The sequence below is a fragment of the Aspergillus eucalypticola genome (assembly GCF_003184535.1).
Source record: "Aspergillus eucalypticola CBS 122712 chromosome Unknown BO83scaffold_10, whole genome shotgun sequence".
NCBI lineage: Eukaryota > Fungi > Ascomycota > Eurotiomycetes > Eurotiales > Aspergillaceae > Aspergillus > Aspergillus eucalypticola.
In genome coordinates, this window is record NW_020290284.1 from 81,123 (window position 1) to 98,934 (window position 17,812).

General features: G+C 51.3%; 6 protein-coding genes across 6 annotated transcripts; 4 read left to right on the forward strand and 2 right to left on the reverse strand.

Moving 5' to 3' along the window:
* Positions 1-581: 581 nt before the first annotated feature.
* Positions 582-3,706, reverse strand: BO83DRAFT_443633 (Nrd1 complex RNA-binding subunit; the record flags this gene model as incomplete). The annotated part of the gene is made up of 9 exons (XM_025536454.1): positions 582-996; positions 1,065-1,269; positions 1,325-1,493; positions 1,557-1,590; positions 1,680-1,955; positions 1,997-2,725; positions 2,873-2,975; positions 3,256-3,501; positions 3,587-3,706. 9 exons carry the CDS (start codon positions 3,704-3,706, stop codon positions 695-697), a joined length of 2,184 nt encoding a protein of 727 aa, XP_025388743.1. The 3' UTR covers positions 582-694.
* Positions 3,707-5,656: 1,950 nt separating this feature from the next.
* Positions 5,657-7,463, forward strand: cit1 (citrate (Si)-synthase CIT1; the record flags this gene model as incomplete). The annotated part of the gene is made up of 7 exons (XM_025533231.1): positions 5,657-5,776; positions 5,841-5,905; positions 5,977-6,061; positions 6,116-6,163; positions 6,218-6,834; positions 6,910-7,210; positions 7,275-7,463. 7 exons carry the CDS (start codon positions 5,657-5,659, stop codon positions 7,461-7,463), a joined length of 1,425 nt encoding a protein of 474 aa, XP_025388744.1.
* A 321-nt stretch (positions 7,464-7,784) lies between these two features.
* Positions 7,785-8,788, forward strand: BO83DRAFT_443655 (uncharacterized protein; the record flags this gene model as incomplete). The annotated part of the gene is made up of 4 exons (XM_025536455.1): positions 7,785-7,893; positions 8,051-8,152; positions 8,307-8,435; positions 8,531-8,788. The coding sequence occupies 4 exons, from the start codon at positions 7,785-7,787 to the stop codon at positions 8,779-8,781; spliced, it is 591 nt and encodes a 196-aa protein (XP_025388745.1). The 3' UTR covers positions 8,782-8,788.
* Positions 8,789-8,877: 89 nt separating this feature from the next.
* BO83DRAFT_377694 (putative mitochondrial DNA replication protein (Yhm2)) lies at positions 8,878-10,974 on the forward strand. Its single transcript, XM_025531062.1, has 6 exons — positions 8,878-9,365; positions 9,438-9,462; positions 9,528-9,546; positions 9,604-9,700; positions 9,778-10,450; positions 10,592-10,974. The coding sequence occupies exons 1-6, from the start codon at positions 9,284-9,286 to the stop codon at positions 10,644-10,646; spliced, it is 951 nt and encodes a 316-aa protein (XP_025388746.1). The 5' UTR covers positions 8,878-9,283; the 3' UTR covers positions 10,647-10,974.
* A 1,760-nt stretch (positions 10,975-12,734) lies between these two features.
* Positions 12,735-14,686, reverse strand: BO83DRAFT_377695 (ubiquinol--cytochrome-c reductase subunit 2). The gene is made up of 4 exons (XM_025531063.1): positions 14,293-14,686; positions 14,025-14,199; positions 13,098-13,939; positions 12,735-13,015 (listed from the first exon to the last, which is right to left on the reverse strand). The coding sequence occupies exons 1-4, from the start codon at positions 14,557-14,559 to the stop codon at positions 12,920-12,922; spliced, it is 1,380 nt and encodes a 459-aa protein (XP_025388747.1). The 5' UTR covers positions 14,560-14,686; the 3' UTR covers positions 12,735-12,919.
* Positions 14,687-15,048: 362 nt separating this feature from the next.
* On the forward strand, positions 15,049-17,182 carry BO83DRAFT_426254 (putative DNA directed RNA polymerase III subunit Rpc82; the record flags this gene model as incomplete). The annotated part of the gene is made up of 4 exons (XM_025535272.1): positions 15,049-15,060; positions 15,133-15,189; positions 15,304-16,122; positions 16,184-17,182. The coding sequence occupies 4 exons, from the start codon at positions 15,049-15,051 to the stop codon at positions 17,180-17,182; spliced, it is 1,887 nt and encodes a 628-aa protein (XP_025388748.1).
* Between the last annotated feature and the right edge of the window lie 630 nt (positions 17,183-17,812).

Below are 17,812 nucleotides of genomic sequence, written 5' to 3' on the forward strand. Positions count from 1 at the left end.
ACTATGCACAGGAAGCGAAGAAAAGGAAAAGAGTTGGGAACGCAAGTGCAGAAGAGACACACGAGAAGCGGTTATCAGCCAACTAGCATTCCGTTTGATAGAAGGAAAAAAGCAAGGAGGAAAACATGGAAAAAGTAATACATCACATCACAAGAGCCACCCTTTCCCGGGGAGAGATGAGCGGGTTGCGAATACAGGTAGATAGAGAAGACAAGAAGCAAAAAAAGAAAAGGAAAAAAAAAAAAAAAAGTAGAAGAAATACAGATCAGGTATACTTAGACGCTGAATGGTTCAGTAAGTGTTCGAGCCAGCGAACTTCGGTCCACTCACTTCTCCAACAAGCGCTGTGTGCCGAGACATCTGTTTATGCGATGAATTGAAGCAACAAAGACATAGGGGGAATACATTGTGGAGCCACATGGGAGATGCAGTGCTCTTGACCCGCCTTGAGAACGCCCACTCATAAAGCGTATGCCTTCCGCTGAACAATGAATACGAAAGCGCCAACGCCGATTATTTTTGGGGGTGTGCGGAAACAGATTTACATGAGAACGTTGCAGAGTAGAAAGGAGAAAAGAGATAGAGAGACAAATGGGGAAGAAGAGACGAAGAGAAAATAGTGGTATCAAAACAAGGGAAGAACGAGATGATGGAGAGCAGGGGCTAATTGTCGTTCAAATAGCATGCTTCATAGCTAATTGCTTCCTTGGCCTGGAGGAGGCGGCTGTGCCGCACCGCCAGATCCAGCTTGTGCTCCTCCCATCATAAAGCCGGGAGGGAACATGGGCATGCCGGGGAATGAGAAGCCGAAGCCAGGCACTGCAGGCGGGACACCGACATTGTTGGCATTAGGTATCTCGCGCTCCACCGAGCCACCCATGCCCATCCCGTTGGCAGGTCCATCGCGCTCCGGCCGACGGAATCGGTCCTGCTGCGTGCGGGAAGAGACAGGTCCACGCTTGCCGCCAGTGTCGGTAGCAATCCTTCTGCTGATAGCTGTTGCAGATCATTAGCTTCATGGTAAACAAAAAACAAACTTTAGAATAAACATAGTGCTAACAAACCTTTGGAGGATACACCAGCGCCAATCTCAATGTCGGGCTCCTCGACGACCATTCCGGACTCGATGGTCCTTCCGCCAGTGCCGCCATATTCGGCGGTGAGCATCCATTTCCGATCAGCCTCCGTTAGTCTTTCAATCGGAATCACACTGATGCCTGTTTGGTAATCGCTGCAGTCACGAGGACCAAATCCCACACCCCATCGAGTCTATGATATGAGTTAGCTGAGAAAGAACATGACGGAATAAAAGTTGAGAGCTTACCCTGAGCTGCATGTCACCGGACTTGTAGGATTCCATGCCATCGCGTGCCATGACGGCATCCTGACGGCTGATCATCTTGATGAAAGCATGACGCTTGTCAATGTTGACGATGCACGTCTGGACGATGCCAAATTTGCTAAAGAGAGAGCGGAGATGCGCCTCAGAAGACCTAAGCGTATGTTAATACGTAGTCCAGTAGTTACTAGAGAGGGGTGTGGGAGAGAAAACGTACGTAACACCTCCAACGAAAAGAGTACGACTCAGGACTATACAACGGCCAGTTAGCAATTCTATACTTTGTTTGGGCCTGATTGGCTTCGGGAAGAGGATAAGATAAGTATGGGCAGAAACCAACCTTTAATGTTCCCTTGGCCAATGGAGTAGTCCCACTCGATGAACTTGGGGCCTGGGGGAGGCAAGGTAGGATCCTTGCGAGGAGGAGAAGGAGTGCGACGACGGCGTCCAGGAGGGCTGCGCTGACGATACTCATTTCCTCTGCGACCGCGCGGGTCTCCACCACGACGTCCCGGGGAGTCGCCATGATACTCACCATAGACAGGACTGTCACGACGACGAGGAGGGGAGGCTTCACGACGTCTGTCCCAACCGGGGAGCGAGAACGGCGGCGGTACTGGCCAGGAGGGGAGCGCATGTAATCGCGATCACGCTCACGGTCCCGGTCGAATTCACGTGACTGGGAGTCGGGCCGAGCGCCCCAAGCGTTGGCAACGGGCTGACCGGGCAGATTGAAAGGCGGAGGAGCCTGGCCGGCGGTCATTCCACCCATACCGGCGGCATTGGACAGGCTGAGAATCTGCAGGGCAGTGGCCCACTGCTCTTGAGGAATGCCTTGGGCAGCCAGCAATTGCAGGAGCTGGAGCTGCTGCTGCAGAGCATCAGGCCCGATCGGGGCAGTCGGCTGAGCCGGAGCTGCAGTCGCCTGCGGCAGTAGCGCGGCCAGTGGGTTTTGCGCTGCTGCCAACGGGTTGGGGGTGTGGTTCTGGCTCTGGGTCTGCGGCTGCGGCGGCACCAATGCCGGGTTTTGAGCAACGCTACTCAATCCCGCGAACGGGGTCGCCATGCTTCCAGCAGCATACGGGTTTACACCAGCCTGTCCATTCGGCGCCTGTGAAGCCTGGTCTACGGATGATGACGCGGGCTGCGGAACCGTACTTTGCTGGGTCAAAGCATTAAGAGGGTTAGTCTGTGCCGCCACGGCCGGGGCTGCGGGGGCTGTTGTGTTCTGCTTGGCCATGTCGGCCAGGGCCTTTAGAATACTGGAGGTGTCTGGCGCCTGTTGAGCAGAAGTGGTCGAAGGCACACCGTTAAGCGGCTGCTGTTGACCTCCCAGCGGCATGTAGTTGGGTGCTGGCGAGCCTTCCGGGGTAGTGGATTCCACATCTAGACAGCAGATAAAAGAAGAACGATTAGAGACTATACCAGGACAATTTTCCAAGTCAAGCGAAGACAGGCGGTTCTAGAGGGCCGCTCGGCTTGATCACGCCGAGATACAAGGAAGCATCAGCTGGAGGGGATAATATTGCTTACTTTGTGAAGGGGGTGCGTTTAACTTCTCCTTGAACGAGGCAAGCATGGGGGCAGGGAAAGTATAGCCCCGTTCCCAAATGTCGACCAGTTTCTTGATTTTTTCCTATAAGGAGAGGCGGACGTATACGTAAGTTGGACTATTCGTCACCAGACAACGATAGAAGAGAAAAACGAGGCAGAGAGGGGGAAGGGAGCACAGCGGCCACGAATACTATGCATGGCAACTTGGGCTATACAGCAGGAGATACGGATATCAGCTCTTAAAGCAGGCCACCACCAAGGGTTTCTTCGAAGCAAACCCCGGCTTCCTATCGGCCATATGCTTGCCCGCGGCCACTGTGAATGTTTGATGATATAATCTGCGTATTGCATCTAGAGCGTACCTTTTGATCTTCAGGAGCGTTGTTTATGATGTCCGTCATGAGGACAGGTAGCAATTCGGTCACTCGGTTGACACCAGCGGCGAAAGTACCATCGGGAGCAGCACTACCGGATGGCTGTCCTGCCTTGCGCGCTGCTTCTACCCATTGTCGAGTTACAGAGTCTACGACATAGAGTACGCCCAATTTGTGTGTTCCTGGTGCCTTCTTGAAGTGTGTATAGATCTTCTGGATGAGAACGGATTCATTCTGTGACAAGAGAAGAACCATAAATTAGCATGAGATTCTATTGATGAAGTGTTTTGATGATAATGGCGGAAGTGGAAAGTAATACCTGAACGTTTGCCGTGCAAAGCGATGTAATACTGTTGATCTTAGAGCCTGAGACACCCGGGGGCTTGAGTGCCAGCATAGACTGGAGGTAGTTATCCAGTTCTGCTACAGCAGACGACATGGTGGACGAGATTTTTGGGTGTTGACTCGAATCCAGTACGGGGAGAACAGGATACACGCAACAGGTTTCTGTTTAGACTATCGCTTTTCAAGTATATGGTAAACGCGACCGGATAGTACCAAGTTCCCAATGAGCTGTTACTACTGGGAGATCCAGCGCAGCTAAGGTGGCGATGATGCTTAAGAGAGGAATATCAGCAACCTGCAGGGTCGTGGACTCCCAAATATGATGGAAAAGCGATTTCCTAAGCGGACTTCTGGTCGTGTCACTACAGACTCCACGAGCGTACTCTGGTGACCAGGGGGGCCTTCCGCCTACAGCTGGAGCACAGCCAAGCGATGCTGTCCAGGGCCTTGCAACTCGCGAACGAGTACGTGTACAGAGTACGACCTAAAAAAAGCGAAGAGCTGAGCGCAACAGAAAAGATGCAAAGGCGGATATTACAGAGTTGCCGACTTTGCTGCGGAAAAGAGTGGGGGATGAGAAACGGTGCAGAAGAGATGAAGAAAGGATAGAAAGGGAGTTGAAAGGGAAGGGATTTCGTTGAAGGTAGTAAAGGTGGTCAGTCAGGTGAGGAGAAAAATCAGCATATATCTGCGCTAGGCTCGAACGGGCAGCAACACCTAAAAACAAGTGAGTGAGCCGGGTATGCCCAGCCATTTTTCTTTTCTTTTGCCTCAGGCTGCCATATCTGCATAGCCACACGTGATATTCATGTTTTTGAACGAGATATGCAATCCTTACATAAGTCCCGCCAAAGCATGAAACAAGTGCATGAGTCGCAGTTCGGTGAGTCGAATGAGGTAGAGGTAATGCGCTAGGCTTCCCCATCATGTTAGGTAACCGATTTTCTACACAACAAATGAAGACCGTCCCACCGTTTGAGAAACCTTACAGAGTACTCCATTAACCCCTGGAAACATTTACAACGGAGACACTTATCAAGTAGTTAACCATGAGAACTCTGTTCTTAGTTCTTACAGGCTAGGACTCAGGAATTTGGATACTTTCCCTTACTGCTTACTTCACTTTCCAACCGCAATCACGAGTATCCTTCACAGTTTAGTCCCCCTTGTGACCATGCAAATCTTCAATCATGAGTGATAAAGGTCTGTAATTATATATGTCGAGCAAGGTGTGTAAGGTAATACCACTACATACTTGTATTGTTGTTATGGCTGGGGAAATCCGTGCCCATGGAAACTCAATGGGTGGGCAAAATTGTGGATGAGATGGCGAATGCCGACGTCACTAGCCATGGACCAACAGCTCTACTGTGGCACTCCGTTTACGGATGAGACGGCGCCGATGATCGTCACAATAATAGTAGCCCGAGGCGGCATTACAGTGCCTATATCTATATTCCAACACATGCACATGCATGGTTGACCGTTCGATCACAATTGACAGCTCTGGGCTTTGCTCTTGAACGGACACGCATAAGCTCGAGCAAGTATGAAAGAATGACATGTAGAACTCTAAAGGTTGTAATAGTAAATACATAGCGTAAAAGTACACACAGACTAAGAAACAAAACGCAAGGAAAGAGAGGATTTTACTCCGGACTCCGTTCCGTACAACGGAATCAAGCGGGTAAGGGTCACCACCAAAACATGATGGATCCTTCTGATTGCCGCTGGAAAGCGCGCCGAAATCCTGGCTCAGACTCGGGATATCGGCCGGGTTGAGACTAGTGTGACCGTAACATACAGCCGCCCACCATTACCGCACGGCGTTGCCGTGCGTTACCGTACAGTCCGCGTACCGGCTGTATTAGTACGGCCAGATGGAAAAAAAGGGCCGCGCAAAAGAGCTTCTCCATAACTTGGGAACACCGTGCGGCCCATCTTCCTTTTTCTTTTCTCCTACCGTGTCCTGATATACCCTCTTTCTCTCCTCTCCTTCTTTCCTTCCAACCACTCAACTTACTGCAAGTTGTTCACATTCACCATGGCTTCCACCTTGAGACTGGGCACCTCTGCTCTCCGTTCCTCCTCCATTGCCGCTAAGCCGGTTGTTCAGTCTGCTGCCTTCAATGGCCTGCGCTGCTACTCTACCGGCAAGGCCAAGGTTCGTTCTACCTCGATAACAATCATTCCTCGAATATTCATACTGATGCTTCTCTGGTTTATAGTCCTTGAAGGAGACTTTCGCTGAGAAGCTCCCTGCCGAGATCGAGAAGGTCAAGAAGCTCCGCAAGTACGCACAGCTCCCCGTCCGACCCTTTTCTCTACAGCAGGCCTTGTTAACCAGTCAATCAATGTTTGTAGGGAGCACGGCAGCAAGGTCATCGGCGAGGTCACTCTTGACCAGGCCTATGGTGGTGCCCGTGGTGTTAAGTGCCTCGTGTGGGAGGTATGATGAGGACCTGGTTAATAAATTTTGAGACTGTTTAACTGACTTCAATAGGGTTCCGTTCTCGACTCTGAGGAGGGTATCCGTTTCCGTGGCCGTACCGTACGTTGCGAGCAACCGAAGAACTATTCGAAATTTATACTGACAGTATTTTAGATCCCCGAGTGCCAGGAGCTCCTCCCCAAGGCTCCCGGTGGTCAGGAGCCTCTTCCTGAGGGTCTCTTCTGGCTCCTTTTGACTGGCGAGATCCCTACTGAGCAGCAGGTCCGCGATCTGTCTGCTGAGTGGGCTGCCCGCTCCGACCTCCCCAAGTTCATTGAGGAGCTCATCGACCGCTGCCCCAGCACCCTGCACCCCATGTCCCAGTTCTCTCTGGCCGTCACCGCTCTTGAGCACGAGTCTGCCTTCGCCAAGGCCTATGCCAAGGGTATCAACAAGAAGGACTACTGGAACTACACCTTCGAGGACTCCATGGACCTCATTGCCAAGCTGCCCACCATCGCTGCCAAGATCTACCGCAACGTCTTCAAGGATGGCAAGGTCGCTCCTATCCAGAAGGACAAGGATTACTCCTACAACTTGGCCAACCAGCTCGGCTACGGCGACAACAACGACTTCGTTGAGCTCATGCGTCTTTACCTGACCATCCACTCCGACCACGAGGGTGGCAACGTCAGTGCTCACACCACTCACCTTGTTGGTAGCGCTCTGAGCTCCCCCATGCTCTCTCTTGCCGCTGGTCTGAACGGTCTGGCTGGTCCTCTCCACGGATTGTAAGTATCAAATTCTTCGATTTCCATCAAAACGAAGCGATCTCGCTAATGTTTCTTTTTTTTCCAATCACATAGGGCCAACCAGGAAGTCCTTAACTGGCTCACCAAGATGAAGGCCGCCATTGGCAACGACCTCAGCGACGAGGCCATCAAGAACTACCTCTGGTCCACCCTGAACGCCGGCCAGGTCGTTCCCGGATACGGCCACGCCGTCCTTCGTAAGACCGACCCCCGCTACGTGTCTCAGCGCGAGTTCGCTCTTCGCAAGCTGCCCGATGACCCCATGTTCAAGCTGGTCAGCCAGGTCTACAAGATCGCTCCTGGTGTCCTGACCGAGCACGGCAAGACCAAGAACCCCTACCCCAACGTCGATGCTGTAAGTTGCCTCGTGAACCTGCGCTTCAGTTGCATGCGCGAGCAGTGTACTGACCGATATGTAGCACTCTGGTGTCCTCCTCCAGTACTACGGCCTGACTGAGGCCAACTACTACACCGTCCTCTTCGGTGTTTCCCGTGCTCTGGGTGTCCTTCCCCAGCTGATCATCGACCGTGCCCTTGGTGCCCCCATTGAGCGCCCCAAGTCCTACAGCACTGAGGCTTTCGCCAAGCTTGTTGGTGCTAAGCTGTAAATGAGTTTGGGATGACATGAAAAACCGGAGGTGATTCTTATTTCTTTTTACGATAAACACAGCATCTTGTATTATGCCTACCCTGTTCTGGTTTAGTATTTTTGTGACTGGGGACTATTTAAAGTGTTGGGGTTTGTTCGATTAATGTATGATAGGACACGGTTCGAGCGGGCCTTGTAACAAACAGCACTTGAGAAATTCCAAGTCAATCGTCTTCATTCTTATTTCGTATTAGACCCCGGGACTGTGTATCGCGGAGTGACAGACCAGCAAGCGTAAGGGGGGGCGCGCGGAGAGGGGCAAGCTGACATTGCAAGTCGGATGCCGAAGATAAGAATTAGGCAGGGAGAGGCCAAGAGGAGTGGGATCGGCGCGGTCGAGGCACATACTCCGTACGTGATTAGTGCCACCAGTGTCGAGCTGGTTGCAGGTCTGCATATCGGTCAAATCATAGGCCGAAGGTGAAAAAGCTCCGCGGACTGACCGTCGAACAACATAGCCAGTCAGGCAGCAGGGTAAATTGAAGATGCATCGGGTTTCGATCAGGTTTCGGAGAATGAATTGGACATTTACATTGACTTATTTAGATACTTTATTTCAACCAACGCTAACTGCAAATGTTCGGGGCGCCATTGGTGACCTCCGGAGCACTCCATCGTTCAAGCGGAACAATACGAGCTACGGACAGTGTGAGATAAGCCAGACTGGAAGTCTGATTTGAAAAGACGAGACAGTCAAATGAATGAATGAATGAATGGCCTACTCCGGGAATATTTGAAGGAATGATGAGTACTCCGTATGAGACAAGCATATACATAGTAACTGCTACTACGGGCGCCGTAGTCCGGGCGCGTTCAGAGATCCTGGCGGATCCTCCTTCTGATCCTCCCATGATCGTGGTTGCTATGGGGGGGAGCGGAAGGGAGGGACTACTCCGTACTCCGGACTACCTCTCTCCCTTTTTGGTGCCAAGTAGGTTAGTAGTAGAATCTAGATGTGGTTATTATTTTTGTAGGAGGTAGATAGATACTCCATAGATAGATAGTTTGGGACTACTATCATTCCAGGGCCAGCTGGACGTGGGTCCCCCCGATCGACCCTCTCAACCGTTTCGGAAAATGAATGCAGCTCCAGGGTGTTTGTTGGGGGGGAGCCCGGTTTGCTCCGGGCCTCAACTGAAGCCCTCGGCTGTGGCTCACCGCCGGGCCTGAAGCAGGCTAGTGGCCGCTGTGCCTTGATCAGGTTTAGCGCCATCCCCAATCGGCCGATGGCGGGCGGTGATTGGATCTCATTGGGTTCCTGGTTGTTGCGGTGGTGAGTGTGCTCATTACTACGGAGTACTCCTTGGTACGGAGTGCTTGGATGCGCCCACGCCAGACAAAAAAAGCAACTCTTTGACCTGCAATTGGGAGAAAAAAACCACCATCTGAATCGATAGGTACGTATGCTCTACCTGGAAGGGCGTCCCACCCCCTCGTTGATCCTTCTTATAATTTCCCTTTTTCCTCTTTTTTTCTCCTTCATCTTCTTCCCTCATCTTCATTCATACATACATACATACTGCTGCTTCTACCGTACATATACTCGATACCTTCCCCGGAGCTACCTGCTTACTTGGCCTGTCCTCCTCATCAGTGTCACCTGCCTCCGAACTCACCTTCTTCCATCCACAAACAACCGAAACCGACTTCGCTTCTGGTCGTTCGTCCCTGACGTTTCCGACCCGCAGACTACCTTCCGATTCTTCGTGATCCCTTAAGGCGACGAAGCCCCCAGATTTCCCTTGGTCAGGGCCCCTTTCAGCGCTCCCAAGGTCAGATATGTCTACCGCTACTGCCGCGACGGCCGCCACTGGCCAGAAACAGCTCGAAAAGAAGCCCGTGAAGTTCAGCAATCTGCTACGTATGTAATATCTGCTACAATCCCGGACGATTAGCGTTTTGAAGGAATTTGGTTCTGATGGCATTGCTACAGTGGGTGCTGGATTGAACCTCTTCGAGTATGTTTTCCCTTCTCACCCGCTTCTTCCAGCGCACCGTGTGTTTCATAACTAACATAGAATAGGGTCACCACTTTGGGTCAGGTACGAAGCAATAACCGAAGCGGTAATTGTCGGCTTATGCTAACTCCGTTTCAATAGCCGCTGGAAGTGATCAAGACGACCATGGCTGCAAACCGGGGCGATAGCTTCGCTGGTGCTATGGGTCGAATTTGGGGCCGTGGCGGGATCCTCGGTTGTAAGTGCTCTTTCCTCCGCTTTCGCTTCTCCGACTAGTGTGGGGTGGTATTGTCTGACACTCGTCATTTACTCTAGATTATCAAGGTCTCATTCCGTGGGCCTGGATTGAGGCCTCCACTAAGGGCGCCGTCCTCCTCTTCGTCGCATCGGAGGCGGAGTTCCGTGCCAAGGTGCTTGGTGCGCCCGACTTCGCCGCCGGTATCGCTGGAGGTATGGTCGGTGGTATCGCACAGGCATACGCGACCATGGGTTTCTGTACCTGCATGAAAACCGTCGAGATCACCAAGCACAAGATGGCCGCCCAGGGCGTCAAGCCCCCCAGCACCTTCGCGACCTTTATGGATATCTACCGCAAGGAGGGCATTCGTGGTATCAACCGTGGTGTCAACGCCGTTGCCATTCGCCAGACTACCAACTGGGGATCCCGCTTCGGTTTCTCTCGCCTGGCTGAAACCGCTATTCGCAAGGTCACCAACAAGGATGAGGGTCAGAAGCTCAACGCGTTTGAGAAGATCCTGGCTTCCGGTCTCGGTGGTGGTCTCTCTGCCTGGAACCAGCCCATTGAGGTGATCCGTGTCGAGATGCAGAGCAAGACCGATGACCCCAACCGCCCCAAGAACCTCACCGTGGGCAAGGCCGCCAAGTACATCTACGACCAGAACGGCATCAAGGGATTGTACCGGGGTGTGGCTCCCCGTGTGGGTCTGGGAATCTGGCAGACCGTCTGCATGGTGGCACTTGGTGACATGTAAGTGGAACAAACTTTCCCCTCTCTTGCATTATCAATACCCCGGGCGGAGCACTTCCTACGGGGGTGGCGCCCCGATCTTCATGTGATAACCGAGGAGTGAACTGGAGCTAACGTGTGGGTCTCCGTTACCCCGAACAGGGCCAAGGAAGCAGTCGAAAAACTGACGGGCGACAAAGTCACCGCTAAGCACTAGAGAAGGTTTGAGATACCCTTCTGCCATGCGCGGTCTCGGTCGGAGGAGCGGATGCTAGATAATCTTACCCATACGGTGTGGAACTTGCTCGGTCCGTAGCTAGCTATGCATAGGGCCGACGAGCATGCCGCAAGAAAGTCTTATGAAACCAAAACTACCTTAGCATAATAATGTTAATATATTCCATATACCAATAGGCCATATTTGACCATACGTTGACTTTCCATTGGGAGAAACACATGCACAATTGTCCACCTGTGTTCTGATGCCGTTCGTTTGTTTGTTTGTTATGCATTTTCCCTATTTATCCAATCCACATATCCCGTGTTACCGAGGAAGAACAGAGTCGAATAAATACACAGTAGAGCCAGCCACCACATACCTAGGTAGATTCACAAGCTCGCTACTATCCACTCCGGCGTAAATGCCCGTCCTGCCTACTCTCGGCTGAGGTATGACAGTCTCTAGTTAGCCAACGGCCCCCTTCGGGAATGTGGGCAAGCCCGGGCCTCTCCCCTTCCCACACGGCTATCTTACACATTCTTGAATGAAAGTGACAATCAATCAATCCATCCGTCCGTCATCTGTCATATTGTGCGGGTTTAATCTCTTCCAAAACCCGATTTCCAGGGCCGGCTGGCTGACACCCACACAGCCTTACCACTTACCATCCGATCATCTTACTAGAGTATAGTATAGTATAATATAGTATAGTATTAGTATAGACTAGTATGCATGTATCCAAAAACCGGACCTTACCCCCCTCCTCCTCCTCCTCCTAAAACCAAAAAATTTCCGATGCCGCAGATGATATTATAGACTAGTATAGTATATGTATGTACTTTTGTTCGATTGATTGTACTCTAATATTTTTTCTCGGTGAACCATCTACGGTAACTATTCTCCGAGCATCCCAGTCATGGCTTGCATATGATTATGATGGCGTGTCTCACTAAGTCATGTACTTGTCTAGTACTACTGCATATGTAGGCATCCCTGTTCTAATTTGGGTCAGGTGATGGGATTGTGTGTGTTGTAAGCACGTATGTCTTGGTAGTTTCGGTTGAATGCCCATATCTATGGTATCTATCTATTCATTTGTCAATTTGCGTTTTGATCGGCTGTATCTGTGTGGATTGTGTATGTAGATATAGTAAGTAAACAGTGCTGGTGAATTCTACTCCGAATTGATGGTTCTATATATATAGTACCTCTCTTTTTTTTTTTTTTTTTTTTTTTTTTTTTTTATTTATGAAGCAATTGATCTATATTTGGATGTCTGTCTTTTGTTGAGTGGTCGATGGTTGTGAACGGGTTGTTAAAGTAAAAGTGAAAGAGGAAGACGGGTGGGTGAACTTGGTGATGTTTTCGTGGTAGGGCAGTCGGGACTTGATACATAGTATATCAGTACTTCCTAGTAATTAGCAGTAGCAGTCAGGTACTTAGGTGGGACTAGTAATTTAGCATATAGTACTATGCATATGCTGGTCCAGAGTAGCATTGATAGTACTATTATTGTGTTGATTGTGATACTAGTAGAGCAGCACTAATATAATAATATATATTACTATATGTTACACCATTGAGTTAAGAGGGGAAAGGAGGATGTCGTCGTCGAACAGTTCTACTGATGCCAATTATATACCCTATTGATAATGTCCACAAGAATGATTTCATTTAGTAATTCTGCCTATCGGCCAGCTGAGCTTTGATCTGACTGGTAACAGACTTGTTGGGGGTTCTTCGGGCAAGCTTTGTGTATCGGAGTGTCGGGGTTTGGTTCAATGCTGAGTATCATAGTGTAGAAATGAGATAAATTGGTTGTTAGCTACTACTGAATGAAAATAGGTAGTACTACTATATGATATATATATATATATATATTGGGGGTGATGGCTCTATGGAGTAGTACTGGACGTACTGACTCCTACTAAGGCTGTTAGATAATACAAGTTTATCCATTCCGTTGCATCGAATATATAGCAACAGCAAGGAGGAACAGGGGAAATCATATACCAGAGAAATCAAATTCGATACATTTTGCAAATTGCGTTTTCCAAAACTATTCACAGTAGGTTACTGCAAGCAGCCTACATCGCAGCGAGAGAGGTATTGAACAAAGATGGGTTAAGGTACAATTGTATTACAGACACACAACTACAGCCACATCACAAAGAGAATATCTGCGGAAAGGTCGATCTAGACACATGATAAAAAATAGAGGGGGTGTTCGGTTTTTTCCAAAGCCAGTCTAATATGTATTGTATACATGTTTAAACAGTCAGACCAAGGTCCTCGCCGTAGGGGAGCTGGAAGAGGTCTCCAACAGTGGCGACGGAGGCCTTGCCAGACAGGAAGGACTTGGCAACCTGTGTATGAAAACATTAGCCATTGTCCTCCAAAAATGATTATTGCCGCAGAAAACAAGAGTAGGTGAATTGATAAACTTACATCCTGGACCTGAGCCTCAGTGACGGCATCAATGCTCTGAGCAACCTCACCAATCTGGTAAGGCTTGCTGCCGTTGATGAGAGCGGAACCGGTAGCCTCGAGACCAGTCTCAAGGGTCTGGGCGGACTCGAGAGCGCGGAACTTGGCGAGGGCAACGGCCTTCTTGATCTCCTCGGCGGCAACCTCACCGGCGGCAACCTTCTTGAGAAGGTCGACGGCGTTCTTACCAACAGAAGTGATCTGGTCGGCCTTACCGGAGAGAGCAATGGTGAAGAGACCAGCATCCGAGTAGGTCAGGTTCTGGGTCGAGGCACGGACCTGGGAGAAGCCCTGGGTGGCCTGGGCGAGGAGGGAGAAACCGGGGGTCCACTTGATGGAGGACTCACCACCCAGGAGGGCAGCGAGGACGGAGGCCTCGGGCTTGTAGGCAGCGGTTCCGAAGGCACCGGAGCCAGGGAAGGCAATCACAAGGGCGTTGCCGGCCTTGGTGGAGACACGCTGCTCACCACCGTAGTACTTGGAAGCAGCGCTCTGGAGCTGGGCACCGCTGGGGACGGCCTTGAAGAAGTCACCAACCCACTTGGAGACATCGGCGGAGCTGGCACCGCTGCCAACAAGAGCAATGTTGGACTTGGCAAAGGCCTGCTGGGCGTACTCAGCCAGAGCCTCAGCGGAGAGGTACTTCTCGAAAGGAACGGTGGTCGAGGGGGTGATGCTCTCACCCAGGCCACGGTGGAAGGCGACGGCGTGAGCGGCATCGACAGCGAGAGCCTCGGGGTTGGCGGCAAGGGCCTGTTGTCTGTACTTGAGAGTCTTGAGGACAACCTCGCTCAACTCGTGGGCTGAGAAGCCGAATTAGACCGGTTCGTCTGACATTTGGAGGAGGGGGAAGGGGTGGCGGCATATTCCCGTTGTCTCCTTACTCACCTGCAAACTTGGTCTGAGAAGCAACCTCGGCGAGAAGTTCAGCGAAGTAGGGGAGATCGCCAGAGAGGAACTTGGCCTTGAGGACGACGTTCTCGCGAGAGTGTGTAGAGGAAACTTCACCGCCCAGCAGTTCGACTTCCCGATTGATCCGCAGTGCCGAGCGCTTCAGCGTAGACTGTCCATTGATAAGAAGAATTGGTTAGCAATTGCCTAAGAGAATAGTGTAGTAGAGAGCGTGGATGTCGGATTGAAGCCAGGAAGGACGAACCTTGAAAGCGAACTGTTCGAGGGCATCGGAGAAGCCAGGGACGGGCTGGTAACGGGGACCAGCCTTTGCAACCAGAGCAAGGGTGCTGGTAGGGCCAGCAACTTCCCGGTTGGCGACCTTCACACCAGCAGACTCAGAGACGTCGTACTGGAGACCAGGAGTGGCAGCAGAGGCCATGCCCCGACGGCTGCTGGCGCCAGCAGCAGAGCACTGCTTCTGGAGCGCACGGGGCGCATTCCGGCTGAAAGTAGACCGCGACAGCATCATCGCATGTGTGAGAGGGATAGAGGAGGGCGAGAAGAGTGGTTAGCCGAGAAGCTCGACAGCAATTGGGAGGGTTGAGAGGAGTGGGAGCAGGGGAAGGCTGCTGGCGGTCGTTGGGCGGATCAGAAACGATGTCTGAAAAGCTTCAAGATGCCGGCTGGTCTTGATTACTCGCCCCGTGATTGGCCCGAAATGCGAGTGCGGGCGGAACCGGCTTTTCCTCGTCCTCCGGGTCACCTGATTCCTTATGTGAGCAGGTGTCCCGTGCAAAGTAGTAATATATCAATGCCTCAGGCCGACAATCACCATGACATTTTGCAGATCACGCTTTCTCTCCTTTCCGATTGCCGAAAAAAAGTATCCCCAATCTTGACTTCTCCATATCGCGCCTGTCGTTCCCTTCTTGCATTTTACCTCATGCGATTCCCTCGGTGACCTTCCCCTCCCTTCTAGAGAATTGAAGCTTTTCGCGTTCTCTAGAAGCCATCCATCATGACTTCCCAAGTATGCGATCAATTCCCCTTCCCCTCTCTTCCCGCCCCTCATCTTTACCACTGCTAATGGTCCGAGTAATAGTACGCGGCAGAGCTATGTGCGCTCTTGGTCGAGGATAATTTTGGGGAGCTTTTTGCGGTATGCTCGCTTTTGTTCACTTGGTAACCCGCTGCATCCATGAAAAACCATACAGTCGGTGTCAATTTGCGGGCCACATCGAGCAACAGGCTGACCGTCATCCGTCTTCGCCAGCGTATCTTCTCAACCCTCCAGCGCTATGACCGGCTCTCATTACCGCGACTAAAGTTCTACTCGCGCCTCTCCGATCGTCAACTTCGTCATGGACTTTCCGCCATGATTCAACACCACCTGGTGTACCATTACACTTCCTACGACGATGGCGTTACCTATTACGAACCAAACCTCCAGGCTGCATATTACCTTGTTCGCTCTGGAAAGATCCTGGAGTTCATTGAAGAACGGCTTGGGAAGTATGCGGCTACCCTTATGGAAACCATTATGTATCTCGGACACGCACAAGTCGGTCACCTCGAAACCATCCCGGAACTACAACCCGCACCACCTAAAGCGAATGGCGTGAAACAGGAAACCGAAGGTGAAGAGACCGAAGAACAGATGAATGGCGATGATGAGCACACCTCCGAACAGCCGGCGCTATTACATCCTACCCTGAAAATCCTGGCTTCCCACGGTTATATCTTTCGTGTGCGCGATGCGCAATTCCAAAGCTACGCTGACAACGCCCTGGATGCGGAACGTGCCATTAAGTCGCGACCTGATGTCAAGCAGCTAAAGGGTAAGAAGCTGGACGAAACAGTCCTGGAAGGGACTCTTACTCTTCTGAAGGAAAGACTCGATGGGGACCTTACCCGCGGGCTCATGCATAACGGGTTACCCCGGGGCGCGAAGAGGAGGCATGGTACCGGGTCTGCGGATGCTTCAAACAAAAAGGCACGAATGGACTACGCCGATGCTGATGAGGATGATGATGAAGAGGAGGAGAACGAATGGTCGGATGACGAGATGGGCGGGGATACCACTCCCATGGAGGTGAGACTCTGCATAAAACTCTCATATATATCCGCTTGACTGATGGGTTTGTTCAATATAGTTGGCTACTGTTGTCCGCGTGAACTATGAGAAACTCGACGTTGCTCTTCGGAACCGACGGTTTTTGGATCTTGCGGAGATGAACTCATCGCCAGTAACTGCACAGGTCTACGAGGGCCTCCTACGACGCATAGAATACCAAACCAAGCAATGCCGAGATAGTGCTGAGATACCGCGCGAAGGAGAGGAAGGCGAGCAATACTCTGTCCCCATCGCTCTTAGTGCGGTGACAGAAGAAGTCGACCCGCAGTTGGACCTTGCAGGCTCCATAGGTCCCATGGAGATACCACAGACCATCAACAAACGTGGGAAACGGCCTTTGGAGGACAGTGTCAATGGAACCGACCGTGAAGGATCAGAAGCCCCCAGCCGCACCTATGAGATAGACCAACACCTTTCTCTGCTCTCGCAGCCCCCTTACAACCTCACATCTAAGCGCCTACTTTCCGGACTCATCACCTGGACCGTCGAATTCCGACACCTAGCGCGCAAGCTCCGCCACCTAGAACTGGAACGAATGATCGAAGCCCGCTACGGCGACGTCGCTTTACGAGTGATCCGCGTACTGCACGCCAAGGGCAAGCTCGACGAGAAGCGCCTACAGGAAATCAGCCTTCTCCCCTTCAAAGACCTGCGTCAAGTCCTCGCTAGCATGCAGTCCGGTGGATTCGTGGATCTGCAAGAAGTCCCACGAGACGCACAGCGACAGCCCTCTCGCACGATCTACCTCTGGTACTACGATCCGGACCGCATCCGGAGCAGCATTCTGGAGGACACGTACAAGGCCATGTCTAGGTGTATGCAACGCCTGCGCTTCGAGCGGAACCGACTCAAGGAGTTCCTGGAGAAGACGGAGCGGAGTGACGTAAAGGGCAATGAGGAACGCTATTTGTCTCAGGCTGAGTTGACCCTGTTGGAGCAGTGGAAGGCTAAAGAGGCCTTGTTGCTTGGGGAAGTGGCCCGGTTGGATGAGATGGTTGCGGTCATGCGAGACTACTGATTGGAATGATCGATTGCATCCCCTTTTCTTCTTCTATATTCAAGGAATATGACGTCTGAAACGATTCCACATATCAATGCTGTATGTCTCAGACAGGCATTATATATACATCTAGATGGGTTGCCATAGGCAGTCTGCGTTGAAAGCCTTTGCTGGCTTTTGCCTACGTCAATGTATACTATCAATACCAAAGTAACCTCCATACCCAATCTTATTTCACGAAAATACCGAGAAGTTGCATTCTAGATACAGTAACATTAGAAAAGAGGAAATGTCCCCGGAGGTAAGTGAAACACGCCCGCGCGACAGGATACCTTACGCGAAAAGGCTCAGCTAGCTACTGCCACACGAACGAAGCGCTGCCAGAAGCAGGAGGGGCCGAGGACAAGCAATAAGGTACCATGTACAAGAAGTGAAAAGGGAACAGGAAATGGCAATGGAGAAGAAAAATGCAGCTTACACCCGGAACCTCTTCTCATTAACCTGCGCGAAAAGAGACAAGAACCACCCCGTTTATTAACATTTCCAGAAATGACAGAAGCAGCCACCGTAACTCACAAAAAAAAAAAAAAAAAGGCCATCAAGATACGTGTAACGTCACCCGACGCTTCCCAGTAAATCACCGGTCTA